The sequence below is a fragment of the Carettochelys insculpta genome, chromosome 6, assembly GCF_033958435.1.
Source record: "Carettochelys insculpta isolate YL-2023 chromosome 6, ASM3395843v1, whole genome shotgun sequence".
NCBI classification, from domain to species: domain Eukaryota; kingdom Metazoa; phylum Chordata; order Testudines; family Carettochelyidae; genus Carettochelys; species Carettochelys insculpta.
The window spans coordinates 73,471,368-73,491,919 of record NC_134142.1 but is presented as its reverse complement, the minus strand read 5'-3'; the positions used below and the strand labels follow the sequence as shown (position 1 = coordinate 73,491,919).

Genomic DNA, 20,552 nt, shown 5'->3' with positions numbered 1-20,552 from the left:
ACTTCTCATACATCACACCGAGAACAATTCTTCTGCGTGAGCCTCTCTATCACTGATCCTGTGCTGGCCTGAGGACCATTAGCTGTCAGTTCAGGTTTCCTATCTTGAGCCTTTCTTTCCTGGATTTTACTGTTAATTTCCAGCTGTAGTCTACACATCTGTTCTTGTAGCTCACTGATCAGGTTCACTACTGACTGAAAGGAAAGAGAGACAGGCAAGAAAGAAAATGAGTAAGGATTAAGGTAGAAATGAGGTCAGAAAGCACAGAAGATTACTTCATAAGTCAGAGGACTAAAGAATACATAAAGCTGGCGAGAAACAAACCACAAAGAAAAAAGGCTTGATTTTTTTCCTAAATGAGATAGGTGTAAATCTGGAGTTTCTCCATTTAAATTAGTGCTCAAAATACCAAGGGAATGGATGTTTTAGAAATAGCTAAGACAGAGGTTAGGGTGTCACTTAGGATTTACACCAACATTAAGGAGATCAGAATCTGGCACTGAGTCTCCCAAGCTGTGAGAGATATAATGACAATGTGAACCCACACTGCGATGTTGGCCAGTCCTGAAAGATGTTTTGGGGCAATTTGCTGAATATGCGACCACACACAGACCTTTTTTTCTTATAATGGGATCAGTTTTATATATTTTAATATATGTACGAATACCATTTACTAATAGAAATTTGCCACGTGATCATTCTGAACCATAATTTTCTCTGCCATAGAGTTACAGACCTCCATGCCAGGAGTGGTCCAACTCCAGAAAATAAATTAGTTCACCTCTCTTCTAGGTCACTTTGTACCCTGGATTAGGAAGGATGAGAACAATAAACTACATAAACCATTAATTCTGCCATTTAACCATACAAAACTGGGCAGGTTCCTGACACAGATAGTTGGAAAAGCTAATATGATCCTCTAAAAGAGAAGACACTCGGATGATTACTCAGTTTTCAAATAACTCTATGTAAATGCATTCACATGGGGAACAGCTGCCCTGAACAGTCAGTAAAAAGGGACACTTCTAGTAGAAGGGTAACAAGAAAGGGTTTCTACAGGCATGTTAACAATACAAGGGTGACCAGGGAGGCTGTGGGGCCATTACTGGAAGAGGGAGATAATCTACTGACAGATTATATCGGAAAAGCTGAAGTATTCAGTGATGTTTTGCCTGTCTTTACAGACAAGATCAGCTTCCAGACTACCGCACTAGACAATGCACTGTGGGAAGGAAGTGGGCAGCCCTTGGTAGAGAAAGAACAGGTTAAGATCTATTTAGAAAAGCTAGCCATACACAAATCCATGGGTCCAGATTTAATGCATCCAGGTGTACTGCAAATGTCATTGCAGAACCTTTGGCGATTATCTTTGAAAAATGGTGGAGATTGGAAGAAGTCCCATATGATTGGAAAAAGGTAAACATAGTACCCATCTTTAAAAAAAAGGAAAGGAAGAGAATCCAGTGAACTACAGACGGGTCAATCTTAGCTCAGTCCCCAGAAAAATCATGGACGGGATTCTCAAGGAATCCCTTTTGAAGCACATGGAAGAGGGGAAAGCGATCAGGAATTGTCAACATGGATTTACCAAGGACAAGTCATGTCTGACCAACCTGATTATCTTCTATGATGAAGTACTGGGATCTGTGAAGATGGGAAAGTCAATAGATGTGATATACCTTGACTTTAGGAAAACTTTTGATACAGTCGCCCACAACATTCTTGCCCACAAGTTAAGGAAGTATGGATTGGATAAATGGATTGTAAGTTGGATAGAAAGCTCGCTATATTGTCTGGCCCAACAGGTAGTAATCAACAGCTTGATGTCTGGTTTGCAGTTGGTTTCAAGTGGAGTGACCCAGGGATCGGTTCCAGGGAAAGCATTGTTCAAAATCTTTATTAATGACCTGGATGAGGGGATGGATTGGACCCTCAGCAAATTTACAGTTGACATTAAGATAGAGAGACAGGTAGATAGGTTGGAAGGTAAGGATAGGTTTCAGAATGACCTAGATAAATTGGAGGATTGGGCCAAAAGTAATCTGATGAGGTTAAATAAGAACAAGTGCAGAATCCTGCATTTAGAGGACAGAAGAATCCAAAGCATTGTTACAGGCTGGGGACTGACTGGTTAAGTAGGAGTGCAGCAGAAAAAGACCTGGAGATTACAGTAGATGAGAGGCTGGATATGAATCAACAGTGTGCCCTTGTAGCCAAGAAGGCTAATGACATATTTGGGTGCATTAGGAGGAGCATTTCCTGCAGATCTAGAGGAGTTATTATTCCCCTCTATTCAGCACTGCTGAGGCCACATCTGGAGTATTGCATCCTGTTCTTGGGCCCTCACCCTCCCCACCTCCCATATAGAAATATGTGGATGCATTGGTGAAGGTCCAGCAGAGGGCAACGAAAATGATTAGGGGGCTGAAGCATATGACCTATGAGGAGAGGCTGAGGGATTTGGGCTTATTTAGTTTGCAGATGAGGAGATTTAAAAGCAGCTTTCAACTTCCTGAAGGGGGGCTCGAAAGAGGATGGAGAGAGGCTGTTCTCAGCAGTGGTAGATGACACGGCCTCAAGTTGCAGTGGGAGAGGTCTAGGTTGGATGATAGGATTCTATGATTCTGTGAAGTATGTCGCAAAAGTTATGGCTAAGCCTACACTATGTTCCTCTTTCAAAAGAGGAATGCAAATGAGGGAAATTGAAAATACAAATGAAGAGCTGAATTACAAATCTCGTGTTTCATTTGCAAAATCTTATCTGATCACGTTTTTGGAAGAGATTTTTTTTCCAAAAAAAAAAAAAACAGTGTGGACAGGGTTCATTAAAAAAACAAAACAAAACAAAAAAACCCCCTCTTTTTTGAAAGAACACTTATTCCTGAACAAAAATGAGGTTTACAGGGCTCTTTTGAAAAAGAGCAATGTAGTGTGGACATAGCCTATGTGATATCCTATTCACCCTCCTTAATTCAACTGCTCATCATCTTCAAAGGCTCCTCAGAGATTATAAATATTTGGAATTTCTCTCTTCATATTCATGTTGTGATGGGTCAGGATCCCCTTGGGACTGTCACCTGAGGTGCAGAGCGCTTCTCCTGGTGCTGTACGCACCCTATAACTCTGTGTTGTTAGCTCAGCTCTGAAGACTGTTTCAACTGAGACACAGGGACTGAACCCCACCCCTAAAGCTGCAGACACATACACTGTAAACAGTATAGTGTGAGACCTTTTCCCAGTAATCGAGGACACAGCCCCTCTGGGAGTTGAACCCTAGAGAAAGCTGTCTTATGCGGTGTAGCTACCGATATGGTGTAAGCTCATGAAATGTATCCTTTTTCTCAATATAAAGAAAGATATGCAGAGGCTCCATGCTTCCCCAGGTAGTAGTTAGTTACACTGGGCTTACTGCAAAACAAAAATGATTTTATTAAGTATAAAAAGAGAGGATTTAAGCAGACAGAACAAGTTATGTAATTGAGCAAAATAAACAAACGCAAGCTAAGCTCAATACATTACAGAAACTATTTACATGTAAGATCTCGTAAGTATGGTTCTAATAATCTTCTTCACAGGCCGGACACCCATCCAGCTTGGGCCCAGTTCTGTCTCCCACTATAGTCTTAGCTGCTTCCAGATATCATCTTAGGCAGGGTAGACAGGGAAAACTAATCACCAGGATTAACTCACTCACAATCTTTATACAGGGTTTGCATTAGGGATGTAAAATTCCATTTAATTAGTTAATTGATTAAATGCTAGGTTTAAGGGGTTTAAACAGGTTGTGGGGGGGACAGCTGGGGAAGCTGCTTGTGCCCATCTGGAGTGGCCCCCTGCTATGGATAAGAGATGCTCTGGCCAGGGTGGAGTGTTTCCACTCGTGTCACACTGGGAACTACGGCAGCCCCCATCCACAGCAGCTGGCTTGGGAGCACCATGGGCAGGTGTACTCCAGAGGCCCCTTCTTCCCAAAAATTTTCAGGATGGTTACAGGCTGGGGACTGACTGGTTAAGTAGCAGTGCAGGAGAAAAGGACCTGGGGATGACAGTGCATGAGAAGCTGGATCTGAGTCAACAGTGTGCCCCTGTAGCCAAGAAGGGGTGCATTAGGAGGAGCATTTCCCGCATATCTAGGGAAGTTATTATTTCCCTCTACCCAGCACTGGTGAAGCCACATCTGCAATATTGTGTCCAGTTCTGAGCCCTCCAGCACAGAAAGGATATGGATGAATTGGAAAGTGCCCAGAGAAGGGCAACAAAACTGATTAGGGGGCTAGAGCACACAACCTATGAGGAGAGGCTGAGGGATTTGGGCTTATTTAGTTTGCAGAAGAGAAGACTGAGGCACGATTTGATAGCAGCCTTCAACTTCCTGAAGTGGGGGCTGTAAAGAGGATGGAGAGAGACTGTTCTCAGTAGTGAGAGATGGCAGAACAAGGAGCAATGGCCTCAAGTTTCAGCGGGAGAGGTCTAGGTTGGATATTAGGAAAACTATTTCACCAGGAAAGTGGTGAAGCACTGGAATGCGTTACCGAGAGAGGTGGTGGAACCTCCATCCCTAGAGGTTTTTAAGTCTTGGTTTGACAAAGTCCTGGCTGGGATGATTTAGTTAGTGTTGATCCTGCTTTGGGCAGGGGGCTGGATTCAATGACCTGTGGTGCCTTCTAGTCCTAGGAGTCTATGGTTCTATGGTGGCAAAGCAGAAATTAGTTGCTACTATTTGAGTCTTTTTTTTTAATCCAAGTAAACTCAGTGCAGAAAACAATTAGTGAAAAAAACAAGAAGCAGTCTAAGATTCCTTTCCCCATGTCTAAAAGGTCTGGGTTGAATTCTGCCACCTGGTCTCATGTGAGGAAGAGCTCCGAGGTAAGGCACAAAGCTCTCTCTCTTTCTATACACACCCTCTTGTTGAAGTTTTTGCTGTATGGTAACTTCAGGAAATTACCTTGTTGCTTTATTACACCAGCAAATGAAACTACAAAACACACACATCAGAGCAAGTTTATGCAGATGTGGGGAGGGCAGAACTGGAAAAGCAGAGTGCCAGGAGCCGATTCCCCTCTTCCACTGCCAGGAGGAGCCAAGGTGCAATCCCTCCAAAAAGGATGCCTATGAGAGTGACAGGGCTGTGTCCCTCTCTGGCACCAAACTGTTGCCTAAACAAGAAAACATTGTTTCACACAATGGGCCAGAAGGGCCAGCACAGCACATGCACCAGGGAGCTCTAGAAACATGGCTGGGTATTGCTTTCAATGCAAATCAGTGTGAAAGCGATGCTGTCCAAGCTGCACCATACACATGGCCTATTAATACAACTAAAATGTACAATGCCAGGCATGGAGAATGGGGGGAATAAACGGTAAGGGGGTAAGGGAACCATGACAGTTGTTCATGCCTAACAGAAGATGCCGACATACACATAACACAAGTGTCTCCAGTATGGCAGGTCATTTGATATTGCAGCACTTTACATCACCTCATTGTGTTTTAAAAATCATTTCCAATGGGTCCAGAGATTCTGAAGAAAGTACAAAGCTACCAAGAGCGCTTCAGGTGGGACTCAAGAAACCAGCATCTAACTCTTTACAGTCCTGCTTTGTGACAGAAGAGCATGATTCTGTGATGTGGATATTAACGTTGCAAAGCTTAGGCATGGAGCCTCTCCATTTACAAACGCATATCCTCTTGATCCTCCTGCCACATGGACAAAAATAGCAATTTCAATTTTGCACATGCTTTTGAAGGGCCGCTGACAAGTAGCATTCAGTGTGAAATCAATACATTTGAGGACAGCTGAGAGAAACTCAATGGACTCTTTGTTACTTAATAAAACCAAAACCAAATCACAGCTGCATGTTGTGTAGGACAAAGTGAAATACATTTGAGAGATAAAACTCCACAGTCACTCCCAGAAGTATCTCTTTTATTTGCCTTATTTTCCCCTTAATGCCAGAAATATAATTTAATATATTCTATCTAGGTGATGGGAAACAGCAGATCTGAAATATAAATGCACAGAATTAAAAAATATAAGTATGGTTTAGTTGAAGTGTCCTGTGTTCAATAAATTTAAAAAAATCCCAGTTGCAAGAGGCAAGTTTTAACATGCAACATCAGCTGCAGGCAATTTAAAATGGTGTAGCTAGAGAAAGCCTCCAGAGTGAAATAGCACTGATGGGCCTCCAGCACTACTCCTATCAACCCATGTCTACGATGAGATAACTGGCTCTGTGGATAGGGGAAAATCAATGGATGTGATTTATCTTGACTTTACCAAAGCTTTTGATACGGTCTCCCACAATATTCTTGTCAGCAAGTCAAAGGAATGTGGATTGGATAAATGGATGGTAAGATGGATAGAAAGCTGCCTAGAAGGTCGGGCGCAGCGGGTAGTGATCAACGGCTCGATGTCGGGGTGGCGGTCGGTTTCTAGTGGAGTGCCCCAAGGTTCGGTTCTGGGTCCTGTTCTGTTCAACATATTTATCAATGACCTGGATGAGGGGTTGGATTGCACTCTCAGCAAGTTTGCGGATGACACTAAGCTAGGGGGAGCGGTAGATACACTGCAGGGTAGGGACAGGGTCCAGACTGACTTAGACAAATGGAACACTGGGCTGCAAGAAATCTGATGAGGTTCAATAAGGACAAGAGCAGAGTCCTTCATGTGGGCTGGAAGAATCCCAAGCATTGTTACAGGCTGGGGTCCGACTGGCTCAGTAGTAGTTCTGCAGAAAAGGACCTGGGAGTTGTAGTGGATGAGAAGCTGGACATGAGTCAACAGTGTGCCGTTGTAGCCAAGAAGGCTAACGGCATATTAGGTTGCATCAAGAAGAGAGTTGCCAGTAGATCCAAAGAAGTGATTGTTCCTCTTTATTCGGCTTTGGTGAGGCTGCATCTGGAGTACTGTGTCCAGTTCTGGGCCCCCAATTATAGGAAGGATTTGGATACACTGGAGAGGGTCCAGCAGAGGGCGACCAGAATAACTGGGGGGCTGGAGCGTATGACTTATGAAGAAAGGTTGAGGGAACTGGGACTGTTTAGTCTGCAGAAGAGAAGACTGTGGGGTGACTTGATAACAGCCTTCAATTTACTGAAGGGAGGTTGCAAAGAGGCTAGAGAGAGGCTGTTCACAGTGGTCACGGATGGCAGAACACGGAACAATGGTCTCAAGTTGCAGTTGGGAAAGTCCAGGTTGAACATTAGGGAACACTTTTTCACTAGGAGGGTGGTGAAGCATCGGAATGGTCTACCCAGGGAAGTAGTGGAGTCTCCATCCCTGGAGGCGTTTAAGTCTCGCCTCAACAAAGCCCTGGCTGGGCTGATTTGATGGATTTTGTCCTGCTTAGAGCAGCGGGCTGGACTCGATGGCTTTTTTAGGTCTCTTCCAGCTCTACTGTTCTATGATTTTATGATTCTGTGAATGTCACCTCACTCAGTCCCAGTCTAGAGCATAGTAACTGGCAGGCAGGCGGTATGGCACTGCTCAGAAAAGGCAGTGGCTGGTGAAGGCAGCTTCATTCTTCTCCGCCTCCTGCTTCTTCTTCATCCATACTTCTATGCATCTAGACTGTTCCAAACGTTTAGTGTGGTTTCAATTTCATTTGAACAATGCAGTTACTTCTTCATGCTATAGGTTATTTTGTGCAGCAAGTATTGATTTGCACAGGTTTGGCTCTCTGAAGCAATTAGGTGGGCCACAGTGGTCACAGTCTCTGTTCTTACTTTTGAAAAAACAGAATCACAACTTTGGGGGGTGGTCTCTTTGCAGTCGAGAACTTCACACTGGGCTTTGTTGGAGGGCATCAGGTCTCCCAACCCAATAGCCATGGACATCTTTGGCACACAGTTTAATCAATATTTCTCAACCATCCCCACCAATCTAGAAGCTTCCCTTTCACCTAGGATAGGGCAAGGTAGTCATGACCCCCATGTGGAAAACCCCTGACACAATCCAAAGGAAATGGGATTCTGATGGAGGGGTGGGATTCTTAGGAGTATTGACCTCTCAGTGAGAGACTTACTCATTTCTTTGTGAAGCAGGCCTGGTTAGACCATAGTGTTACCTGGCATTCTATGCTTAAAACACCGATTGTTTTGAGTGAAAAAGCATGGGGAGGTCATAGAGTATAAACGAGTTGGCTGTTACCTACTTGGCCATCAACCATTGCCAGAAATTATCCTCCCTAAGATTACCAAAATTTCAGAAGTCTTGGGCAGCTAAAGTAACCCAAATTGCAAATCTAGAAGTAAATAGTAAATTAAAACTCCCATGGTCAATCTACATTTGTATGGTCAGCACATGCCAGTTTGTTGCAAGCCTTACAGAGGACACATATTCCACACTACCTAAATCTCAAATCTCTCCTAAGTAATCTTAGCAACCACAAAACATCTTTCTGCTGCACTGAAGCGCAAACCTTGGCCCCAGAATACTGTCCTTGTAATCCTCCCCCCACAGGCGAGTGCAGAACTCTATTCTGTTTGAGGCACACTTGTGTCAGCTCAAGGGTTTCTCAGAACTACAATAAAATGTATACACATGAAACTGGGCATCAGAAAGGAAAACAAGGAACTAAGTGAGACTCACCTCAGCTTTGTTGTGCTTCTCTTCATAGTCACTCTGATCCTTTTCCATGCCAACCAACTTGATCTTCAGGTCTGAAACTTCTGTTATTAGATCAAGTTTCTGCGTCTCTAGTGATGTTCGACTTAACAGCTCCTGAAAGAATAGCAGTTCCCCCCCGCAAAACCCAACAATTATTATTTGTATGAACCACTGTCTATGAACTAATGTATTACAGGCTGAATCTCTCTGGTCTGGCGCCCTTGGGACATGGAGAATTTGCTGGACTACAGGAGGTCAGTATTGTCTAGCAGCATTCCCAACACTGTCAGTGCTTATTGGCTCTTGCAAGACATTTAGGGGTAAATTACAGCTAAATAACAGTACAGAAGTCTGAGAGCCAGGACTGCAGTTGAAAACAAACTTTGTGGGACTATGGGAAACTTGCCGCCACACTTGTGGTAAATCGTCATCCAGCTAACTAAAATAAAATCATGCTGGATTAAGGATGTTGCCAGAAGAGAGTTACAGATTACAGAGGTTCAACCTGTACTAACTTGTACGTGAAAAGTCCCTTTCCCAAGGAATTTACATTTTCAGTACAGATTCAAGATGACTTTATATCTTACTTTAGAGCCACATTCACTCAGAAGCATAATGTTTTAAAAATTAAATGACTAAAAACAATAATTAGATTTTGCTTATAAGGGTTAAATTTAAACAGTAATTAATCAGTAATAGTTCACCAGGACCCAAGAGTTCTGAAGAAATTCAGATATGAAATTGCAGTACTAAAAACTGTGGTATGCAACCCATCACTCAAATCAGTTTCTGTGCCAGGTGAGTAGAGGGTGCCTAACATAACAATGATTTTTTAAAAAAAAAGTCTGCAGAGATGATTCTGGGAAGTACAGGCTAATAAACCTAACTTCAGTACCAGACAAATAGGTTGAAACTGTAACAAACCACAGAATTATCACATACATAAATAAATACTGTGTGTTGGTGAATAGTCACAGAGAGGTAGCCGTGTTAGTCTGTATCTTCACAAAACAAAAAAGCTGTTCTGTAGCACTTTAAAGACTAATAAGATAATTTATTAAGTGATGAGCTTTCATGAGACAGACCGACAGAATTTTCCAGATCTGAAGAAGTGGGTCTGTCCCAAGACCACCCACTTCTTCAGATCTGGAAAATTCTGTGGATCTGTCCCATGAAAGCTCATCGCCTAACAAATTATTTTGTTAGTCTTTAAAGTGCTACAGGACTGCTCTCTTATACTGTGTGTTGGAAAAGAGTCAACACAACTTTTGTAAAAAAAAATCATGCAGCAACAAATATTAAAATTCTCTGAGACTGTCAGCCAGCATGAGGACAAGGGTGAGCTAGTCAACATAATTTACCTGGACTTTCAGAAAGCCTTTGATAAGCTCCTTCCATCAAAGGTTCCTAAACAAAGTAAGCAGTCATGGAATAAGGGGAGATCCTCTCGGGTATTGGTAACTGGTTAAAAGATGGGGAACCAAGAGGAGGAATAAATAGTGAATTTTAATAGCTAGGGAGAGGTAAACTGGAGGGTGCCCAGAGGAGTTGTACTAGACAAAGTTCTGTACAGCACATTTATAAATATTTTGGAAAATGGCATGGACATGGAGGTGCCAAAAGTTTGCAGAAGGTACTAAACTACTTGCACAAGATAGTTACATCCAAAGCAGACCACAAAAAGTTACACAGAGATGTCATAAAACTGAATGTCTGGGCAATAAAATAGTGAATTAAATTCAATGTGATAAGTGCAAAGTAATTCATCCTGAAAAACATAATCCATAACATAATCCCATACAAAGTGATGGGTTCCAAATTAGCTGCTACTATTTAAGATATCTAGTAGTCATCATAGCAAGTTTTCTGAAAACGTGCTCAAAGTGCAACACTAGTCAAAAAAACTAACAGAATATTAGGAACCATTGGGAAAGTGACGGATAAGCAGATAATAATACCCCTATATAAATATGTATCTTCATCACACATCTAGAGAGAGCAATGGACAAGATCAAGGAAGAGATAGAAGGGACATCTGTGTGTAGTACTCAGAGGCACTGAGACCTCATCTGGGGTGAGTTAAGTCTCTGCTCTACAGGCTCAGCAGAGAGCCACGTGACCTTTAGCTCATGTGGTAGAATGCAGTGCTTTAGCCCCTATGGTCGTAGGTTCTATCCCTGCTGCTGACAACCTGGGTCTGTCAGTGTTACATGTGCACAGGAAAAGAACTAACAACTTGAGGTTCATGGATGATATAGTTATCATTGAGGAAAATGAGGAGAAGCTAGCAAAAACAGCAGAGGTGCTAAACAAGGAAGGGTAACAGTACAGACTGATTATGAACATTGATAAAATAAAAACAATAGCACTTAGAGATAAGGAAGATGAGTGTAGATGGGATTGAACTAGAGAATATACAGAAGTTCACATATCTAGGGAGCAACAAGGTGTATGATCTAGACTGTTAGAAAGGAATAATGAAAGAAAGAGCGATTCTGAAGGTGATGGATAAGATCTGGAAAAGCAAAGTGTGAATAGCTTCGGAACAAAGCTGAGTGTCTTGAAAACATGTATTCAGCAGCATGTTGTATGGATGCAGTACAGGGGGGTGATAATGAAAGACTCAAATAAAAGAATATTGATGTTCAAGAGAAGTTGTTATAGAAAGATCCTGAGAATAGGATGGATGCAGAAGGTCACCAAGAAGGAATTCTGTAGGAAGATACAGCCAAAAAGAGAACCTACTGCAGAACGTTACACAATGGAAGTTACAGCTATTAGCCGTGTCTACACGTGCACGCTACTTCGAAATAGCACCCGTCACGGCTACACGCATCGGGCGCTATTTCGAAGTTAACATCGACGTTAGGCGGCGAGACGTCGAAGCCGCTAACCCCATGAGGGGATAGGAATAGCGCCCTACTTCGACGTTGAACGTCGAAGTAGGGACCGTGTAGTCGCTGCGCGTCCCGCAACATTGAAATAGCGGGGTCCGCCATGGCGGCCATCAGCTGAGGGGTTGAGAGACGCTCTCTCTCCAGCCCCTGCGGGGCTCGATGGTCATCGTGTGCAGCAGCCCTTAGCCCAGGGCTTCTGGCTGCTGCTGCCGCAGCTGGGGATCCATGCTGCATGCACAGGGTCTGCAACCAGTTGTCGGCTCTGTGGATCTTGTGTTGTTTAGTGCAACTGTGTCTGGGAGGGGCCCTTTAAGGGAGCGGCTTGCTGTTGAGTCCGCCCTGTGACCTTGTCTGCAGCTGTGCCTGGCACCCTTATTTCGATGTGTGCTACTTTGGCGTGTAGACGTACCCTCGCAGCGCCTATTTCGATGTGGTGCCGCGCAACGTCGAAGTTGAATGTCGACGTTGCCAGCCCTGGAGGACGTGTAGACGTTATTCATCGAAATAGCCTATTTCGATGTTGCTACATCGAAATAAGCTATTTCGATGTTGGCTTCACGTGTAGACGTAGCCAAGGTGAGATAAAAAGACTAGGACTGTTTTGTTTTGAATAGACAACCAAGGGAAGAAGTGTCTACAAAACAGGTGAAAGGTTTACAAAACATGAATGGAATGAGAAAAGGTGACGGGGAACGTTATTAATCCATTCCCATAATATATGAAATAAGAGTCATCTGATTAAATTAACAGGCAGCAAGTTTAAAATGAACATTCCTTTCCACAATGTAGGGTCAAGCTGTGGAACCTGTTGCCGTGGCACGTGGGGAAGAGCAAAAGCACTCAGGTAAGTTCATGGAGAATGGGCATATCAATGGCTATTACCCAAGATGGTCAGGAATGTGACACCACTATGACCCTAAACTTTCAGCTGTCATGAGATGGGGTTGGGCGATGGGGAATAGAACACTTGATAATCACCCTGGACTGTTCATTCCATCATCTGTCTACAGCATCTTGCACTGGCTGCTGTGAGAAAACAGGATAGTGGGCTAGATGGACCAGTAGTCTTACTCAATATGGCCCTTCTTATGTATTCACTATTTATAGTTTTTTAAAAAATGGCACTGCAGACAAGTTTTAAATAAGCATATATTACTGTTGGAAAAAGTAACTATTTGTTATGAATGGAACTGGACAGATTATAAAATATTAGAGTGAAAACATCTTCAAGTTCACTAGATTGCAAAAGAAAATAGTTGAAAAAATTGTTTTGTTATTGCAGAAAATTCAAACAACTTGACTGTAAACATGAGATAGAAGCAACATTTTCTACCCCAGTTCCTCCTTTCCCTGAACTGCGTGCATCCTTCCAAGGACGTTAATGAATTTTGCAGCTCTTTTTCCTAAATGTTCTTCCACATAAGCTACCAGCAAACATTTTTTTCCAGGCAAATGTTTTTGTCTGAGTTATTTCAGGCCCAAGATGTCAAGCTGGGAGAGCATGTGGAGGCTGAATAAGCAGAAGCACATAATCCTACACATATCTTCAGATGACACAACAGAAAATGCGTATCACAGAAAATTTTTCATTCAGTTTTCTGTGGCAGTGTGGCTGAAAGCCAGAACAGTCACACAGACTGAGATTGATTTTAATATTACAATACGATGATTTAAATTTACAAATTATTATAATGAATTATTCAGCAAAAATATACATTCCACAACACGGACTCCACTGAAAGGCCTGAGAAATCCATTTCTGTTGCTGAGTGAGCAGAAACAGGCAACTTCAGCCTTATTACACGAAACAGTTGAAAGTTTTCTTTGCACTGTGTAGCAACTGTTAATTTTGGAAGAAGAATATGCATGCTACAAAGTGAATAATATTGAATGGAAAGTGATGTGATCTAACTGCAATTCAGAACAGAAGACAATGTCTAAACTGAACTACATACTAAACTAGAAACTTAGAAACTTGCTTGGGCAAGTGAGCTGAGTGATTCTCATAACAGTCTCATGTCATATTTTGAAAAAAATCCATCTCTCAAGATTTATCTCCTCACATCTTTCAATTTCCATGGTAGTCAAAGCCAAAAAATTAGTCAAGCTTAACTTCACCACCAGGTAAACTGATTGCTATACTGTAGTTTCAAAGAAGAGAATAATCAGACACATGAATCAACACGATATCTTGGGGAAGAGTCAACAAATATTTTGTAAAGAGAAATCATGCCTGGTGTCAGCAAGCATATAGACAAGTGTGTTCCAGGTCATACAGTGTAGCTGAACTTTCAGAAAACCAACAGTCATGGGATAAGACCCTTCTGGATCGCTAACTAATTAAAAGATTAAAAACAAAGGGTAGAAATAAAAGTTAATTTTAAACAATGGAGTTAAAGAAATAGCAGGCTCTCACAAGGATCTGAACTGGGACTAGTGTTGCTCAACATGTAATACATGGTCAGGAAAAGCAAGTAACCAGTGAGGTGCCAACACTTGCAAATGATAAAAAACAACTCAAGATAATGAAGTTCAAAGCTGACTGCAAAGAATTACAAAGTGATCTCTCAACACGAGTGCCAAAAATCAATGGGTAAAGTAACGCACGTTGGAAAATATAATCCTGACAATACATACAAAATGATGGGATCTAAATAAGAAGCGACCACCCAAGAAAGACATCTCTGGATCATCATAGCTAATTTTCTAAAACCATATGCTACACTTTGAAGTTTGATGTTCTCCCGTGGCCCTGATTACCGTGCCCCCTTCAAAGTGGAGGGCAAAAAAAATGATTAAGGGGCTGGAGCACAAGACCTGTGAGGAGAGGCTGAGGGATTTGGCCTTGTTTAGTTTACAGAAGGGAAGACTTAGGGGTGATTTAATAGCAGCCTTCAACTTACGAAGGGGAGCTCTAAAGAGGAGGGTGAAAAACTGTTCTCATTGGCGTCAGACGGCAGAACAAGGAGTAGTGGTCTGAAGTTGAAGAGGGAGAGGTGTAGGTTAGATATTAGGAAAAACTACTTCACCAGGAGGGTGGTGAAGCACTGGAATGCGTTGCCTAGAGAGGTGGTGGATTCTCCACCCCTTGAGGTTTTTAAGTCCTGGCTGGGATGACTTAGTGGGGGTTGATCCTGCTTGAAGCAGGGGCCTGGACTTGATGACCTCCTGAGGTCCCTTCCATCCCCAGGATTCTGTGATTCTGTGTGATTCTGTCACAGGGGAAAATTAACCTAAAGAAGTGCTGTACAGTCACTGCAGCACTTCATTAGTAATCTCCCGTGGCCCTGATTACCATGCCCCCTTCAAAGCTGGGGGCAAGTGTAGACCCAGCCTATGTGATAAGTGACTACTTTACACCTGGTGAGACTTTGTCCCAGATGTAGGAATTCTGTAAAATTTGGTATGATAGAAAGTCCAGTTTAAAGTAAGTGTCCCTGCTTGAAATGGGTAACATCTGGAAGCAATTACTTTTTCGCCTTTTAGCAGATGCTTCCAATGAACAGTTCAGCAACAGAATAGAACCTATTTTGTTACAGAGAAATTACAGAGTATTTTAGTGGTCTAAATGCAATTTGAAACCAGCTTGAATAAATACGCAGTTGTAAGAAAAGAAAATACAAATTTGTGTTGTTGGTTTTTAAGTAAAAAGATGACATATGAGATGCAGAAGGATAATTTGGGCTGCAGAGATGTTAGGAGGATCTTTAAAGAGCCAAAGTCCAGCGCAAAAATGGAATATATTCTACAAAAATGTCTGTTTTTAAAACTTAATTTTTAAAACAAATAACCAACACCTTCATTTCTCTATTTAAAAAATGTTCCTAGTATTTCTTTTAACTGGTCAACAAATAACTTTTTAAAGCAGTGACTTTTACCATAAAACTAAGAAAATATTTCTGAACAGAATGAGTATAAAGAAAAGCCATGCACAAACTGTTGTCATGTATATGTACCACACAGATCAATGCACAGAAAACGTCAAACATACATGCTATTTCTCAATGAAGATTTATTTCTGAAATGCTCAGAGTGCATTGTATAAATTCACATTTTTATTTTTACATGAAAACATTTTTTTTAATAATGCCATTGAAATTGGGGAATGTATTACTGCACATATCTTGTTAAATTGGTATAAGAAGGTTTTAAATAAGATAGGATAATTTAGGGAAAAAAGCCTCTGCATAGTGTTTATATAGCCTAAAATAAAATAAATACAGCAAGGTCCGGGATATTCAGTAGCCCATAAGAACAGGAGGAAAGTCACACGATACAGTTACAGACACATCATAGAAAAAATTCTCAGGTAAGAAAAATCTACTCTGCACAAGTACCCTGTATTCAGTACTTTCTGAAGAGACACAGAGATATACTTTTCATCTTTACATAAAACAGTTTTGAAACAAAATAGGTAGAGACCTACCTGATGAGCAAAACTTAGCAAGAACCACCACTAATGAGGACCGTACTTTTCAAGTGCTGTGTGTCAGCTGTGGTAGAAATAAGATATTTGCTTAACTCAAAACACAGCTAAGAGCAATGTACATATGTAATCTCCATGAAACGGTGCAAAACAGCAGCAGACAGAGAATTACAGCTCTCTTATTCACCATTTGCAGATTATAAAGCCAAGAACACTGAAAGCACTGACATTACTAATACTTGGACTGTTTGAATTGTCTTTGCATGTGTGTGTGAAGAACACACCAGTACTTATATTAAGTGAAAGCTAGTAAAAGGTGTGCAAAACTCACCTATGCAGACAGTGGCAAAAGCAGCCACTATACAACAATACACTCGCTAATAACTAAAAAGAACACTGAATAGATCACCATTTAAAACTCTCAAACCAAGCCAGCTACTGCAAGGTCTTGCTGCAAATTTTAAGTGTTGAAAGATGACTGCATTCTGGTACCTTGGGTAATTCAAAGTTGACAACCTAATCCTTGCTGGGCCGCAAAGTTCCCATTAGATGAATAGTTATTCCAGATTTACACCACTGTAATGGAGATATGCATCTGGCCCGATCGTACACATGAAAGATGACTGAGAATGAAATAATTACTAGCTATGGTTCATCACACATGAAAGTTGCTCCCCTTGCACTATTTCTCCCTGCATTTTTAAACCCCTCGTTCCTGGTACGGGGATGAGTGGGTACCATGGTTGCCAGTGGCATCCTGGCTAATCCTTTCAAAGACATGAGACAGGAGACCGTTCCCTGCACCATTCCCCTGCTTCTCAAATTTATGCAGTGGCTGTCCAGAATCTCACCCCAAGAGGAGCAAAGACATAAATTCAGACCCGTGTGTGTTCAGATATGTATTTTCTATTTATATTCTTAAATGATAGTGTCCTGAAGACAATCTAATTGATCCATGACTCTCTGGGACTAGACTTCAGGAAAACGCCTCTCGTCCTAATGTCATGGGGACTAGCTGAACAAACTACCCAAGTCCTCTAGACTGACTAATGCTGGTCATATGCCACACGCAGGATGGCTAGGGATGGCAGGCAGAAGCAAATAGTCAAGGCATGGCTCGGAGTTGGGGCTGATATGAGAGAAGGGCACAACAAAGACTCACCCTGAGGAATCACGTCCTACTTGCTCTTGAAAGATTGAGTTTGCTCACAGCTCAGTTTGTACTTATTTTCTTGGTCAATTTTGGACAGTCATTTCGAAGGCTAATTAGACAACAGACTATTCTCAAGAGTCAGAGCAGAGACTTCACATCTGATCTCACCCTTCATAATTTACCTACAGATGGACAACATAAGTTGAACCTCTCTTGGGGCCTGACTGGTGCCAAACAAGAGGTTAATAGCAGATTATCAACACCTCCATAGCTTACTGGGCTCTTAGAAGACACTTAGGGGGTAAATTACAGCTAAATAACAGCACTGAGAGTCAGCTCTGGTGGCTGGAAACAAACTTTCTGGGACTGTGGGAAACTTGCCCACATCCATGATAAGTGGACATCTGGCTAACTAAAACCATGCCAGACCACGGATTTCACAGAACAAGAGAGTGACAGACTAGAGCTGTTCAGCCCATGCCATATTTTTATCTGTCCAAAGGACTAGAGCCTTATCTAAAACAAAGAGCTGTACTGGGACTGCTAAAACCTCTTTTCTTCTCCCCATTAATTAATTTATTTCAAGCAGTGGATAGACTCAGGAATTTCTAATATTAAACTTACACATCAAAACAAACTTCAAGCAACTCATAGCACTTTCAGAATGAATTTCTTCTTAATTAGAATGGGATGTCTATTTAGGGCCAATCCAGACAAATGTTTTTCCATTGATTTCAATGACTTTTTGAAAGATCCTATATGCTAAGTGATTTTAAAAAGAAAAAAAGAAAAATACAGAAAACCCTCAAAATGAGCAATTTCAAGTTAAGCTTAAGTCGCATTAACGTGAGTTAAGTGCGACTCAAAATCCCACTCTCCCTGGCCCTGGCTCAACCTCCCTGGCCCTGTGCAGCCCTGGTTCAACCCCCTTTGAACCTCTGCACCCAGCTCTGGCTCCTGCTCACCAGCCCTCGCACATGGCTCCAGCTCAACTCCGCAGGTACCGGTTCAAACACCCTGCCAGCTCAACCCCCTCTCCATACACAACTCTGGCTCCCCCCGCCACCCCTGCCCTGGTTCAAACCCACCCAGCCCTGATTTCAAACCCCCCACGGCCCAGCTCACCACCTGAGCACAGCTCCGGCTTACCAGCCCCATGCGCAGCTCAAGCTCAACCCTTCCCCCCCGCCCGTTTAACTGTCACCCCCCATGGGTGGGTCCACCCCCAACAACCCTAACCTGGTCAGTCTTACTTCAGTACCTGGGAAAATAATGGAGGGGATACACAAGGAAACCCCATTCTGGAGCACTTGGAAGAGGGGAAAGTGACCAAAAGTAGTCAACATGGATTCACAAAGGGCAAGTCATGCCTGACCAATCTGATTAGCTTCTATGATGAGGTAACTGGCTCTATGAACATGGGGAAGTCAGTGGATGTGATATACCTTGACTTCAGTAAAGCTTTTGGTACAGTCTCCCACAACATTCTTGCCCATAAGTTAAGGAAGTATGGATTGGATACACGGACTATAAGATGGATAGAAAGCTGACTTGATGGTCGGGCCCAATGGGTAATGGTTAATGGCTCAATATCTGGAGGGCAGTTGGTTTCCAGTGAAGTACCCAAGGCTCGGTTCTGGAGCTGGTGCTCTTCAACATCTTTATTAATGACCTGGATGAGGGACTGGATTGCACCCTCAGCAAGTTTGTGGATGACACCAAGCTAGGGGGAGAGGTAGATATGCTGGAGGGTAGAGATAGGATCCAGAGTGACTTGGATAAATAGGAGGATTGGGCCAAAAGAAATCTGATGTGGTTCAACAAGGGGAAGAGTAGAATCCTGCACTTGGGATGGAAGAATCCCAAGCATTGTTATAGGCTGGGAGATGACTGGGTAAGCAGCAGTACAGCAGAAAGGGACCTAGGGATTACAGTGGATGAAAGGCTGGATATGAGCAAACAGTGTGGCCTTGTAGCCAAAAGGCCAATGCCATATTGGGGTGTATTAGGAGGAGCATTTTGAGCAGGTCTAGGGAGGTGGTTGTTCCCCTCTATTCGGCACTGGTGAGGCCATATCTGGAGTATTGCATCCAGTTTTGGGGCAACCAGTACAGAAATGACGTGAATGTGCTGGAGCAGGTTCAGCGGAGGGCATCGAAAATGATTAAGGGGATGGAGCACATGATCTGTGAGGAGAGGCTTCGAGATTTAGGATTATTTAGTTTGCAGAACACAAGACTGAGGGGTGATCTAATAGAAGCCTTCAACTTCCTGAAGGGGAGCTCTAAAAGGGATGGAGATAAAACTGTTCTCAGTGGTGACAAACAGCACAATGAGGGGTAATGGTCTGAAGACACAGAAGGAGAGGAATAGTTTGGATATTAGGAAAAACTACTTTACCAGGAGGGCGGTGAAGCACTGGACTGTGTTGCCGAGAGAGGTGGTGGACTCTCCATCCCTAGAGGTTTTTAAGTCCTGGCTTGACATAGTCACGGCTGCGATGACTTAGTTTGGGTTGATCCTGCTTAGGGCAGGGGGCTGGACTTGATAACCACTTAAGGTCCCTTCCAGCTGTGTGATTCTATGAACCACTCTACTCCCTTCCCACAGCCCCAACCCACTGCCAGGCTTAACCCTCCACAGCTGCCCCCCCAACTTCAGGACTTACCTTTTAAAAGGAGCTCCAGGTTGCTTCCCCGACAGCAGAACATGAGCTCCACCAGGAAAAAAGCTACCCCCCAACTTACACGAAATTCAAGTTACGTGAGGGTGCATGGGAACACAACCCTCACATAAATCGAGGCACTACTGTATTCCAATTGCAGCCGTAATCCTCTTCTTCATTGCTCACAAGACAGAATACATGTTTTCTATATTTAAGGTTTGATTCAAAACCCAATGAAATCCATCCAAAAGGCCCTATTGTCTTCATTGGACACACTGGTACAGCTCTGAGACTACAAAATAAGTCGTAGTAAAAGTAGAACCACCATTACAAGTTTTGTCGAGAAAACATGAGAAGTTGATTTTGACAGTCACATGCCAGATGGCACTTCAGCATCTAAGCTGTTCCACTACATTCTTTATTGTCATCCTCTACAAGAAATGGAAGGATATTCTGCATAATACTAATCCACAAAGGCTTCGTCTACACTAGCAGTGAATTTTGAAGTTAATTTCTAAGTTAGGGGCTATTTTGAAGTATCTACACAAGTTTTTCATTAGTTCAAAATTAATTTCGAAGTAAGGGGGCCCAACTTCGAAGTGCTTACTCCACTCCTGGGAATGGCGTAGTGCTCTATTTCAGTTTAACTTTGAAACAGGATGTGTGCAGATGCTTGGCAACTGCTATTTTGAAATAATGGGTCCATCATGGCAGCAGCCCTGCAGGAGCCCAGAGACACTCTGGCCAGCTCAGGTGGGGCTCTACGGTCACTGCAGGCCGCACATCAGGAAGTAGCTACCCAGCAA

General features: G+C 42.7%; 1 protein-coding gene across 10 annotated transcripts in view; it reads right to left on the bottom strand.

The window, feature by feature from the left end:
• Positions 1-20,552, bottom strand: part of PPFIBP2 (PPFIA binding protein 2) — a 260,115-nt gene that overhangs the window by 97,265 nt on the left and 142,298 nt on the right. For 8 of the 10 annotated variants that reach the window (XM_074997322.1, XM_074997326.1, XM_074997323.1 and 5 more), the window contains 2 exons: positions 8,588-8,719; positions 12-194 (listed from right to left, as the gene is read on the bottom strand). In XM_074997322.1, coding sequence (XP_074853423.1) covers positions 12-194; positions 8,588-8,719 — 315 coding nt within the window. The remainder of the gene's footprint in view (positions 1-11; positions 195-8,587; positions 8,720-20,552) is intronic. The other 2 variants (XM_074997329.1, XM_074997330.1) reach the window with 1 other exon arrangement.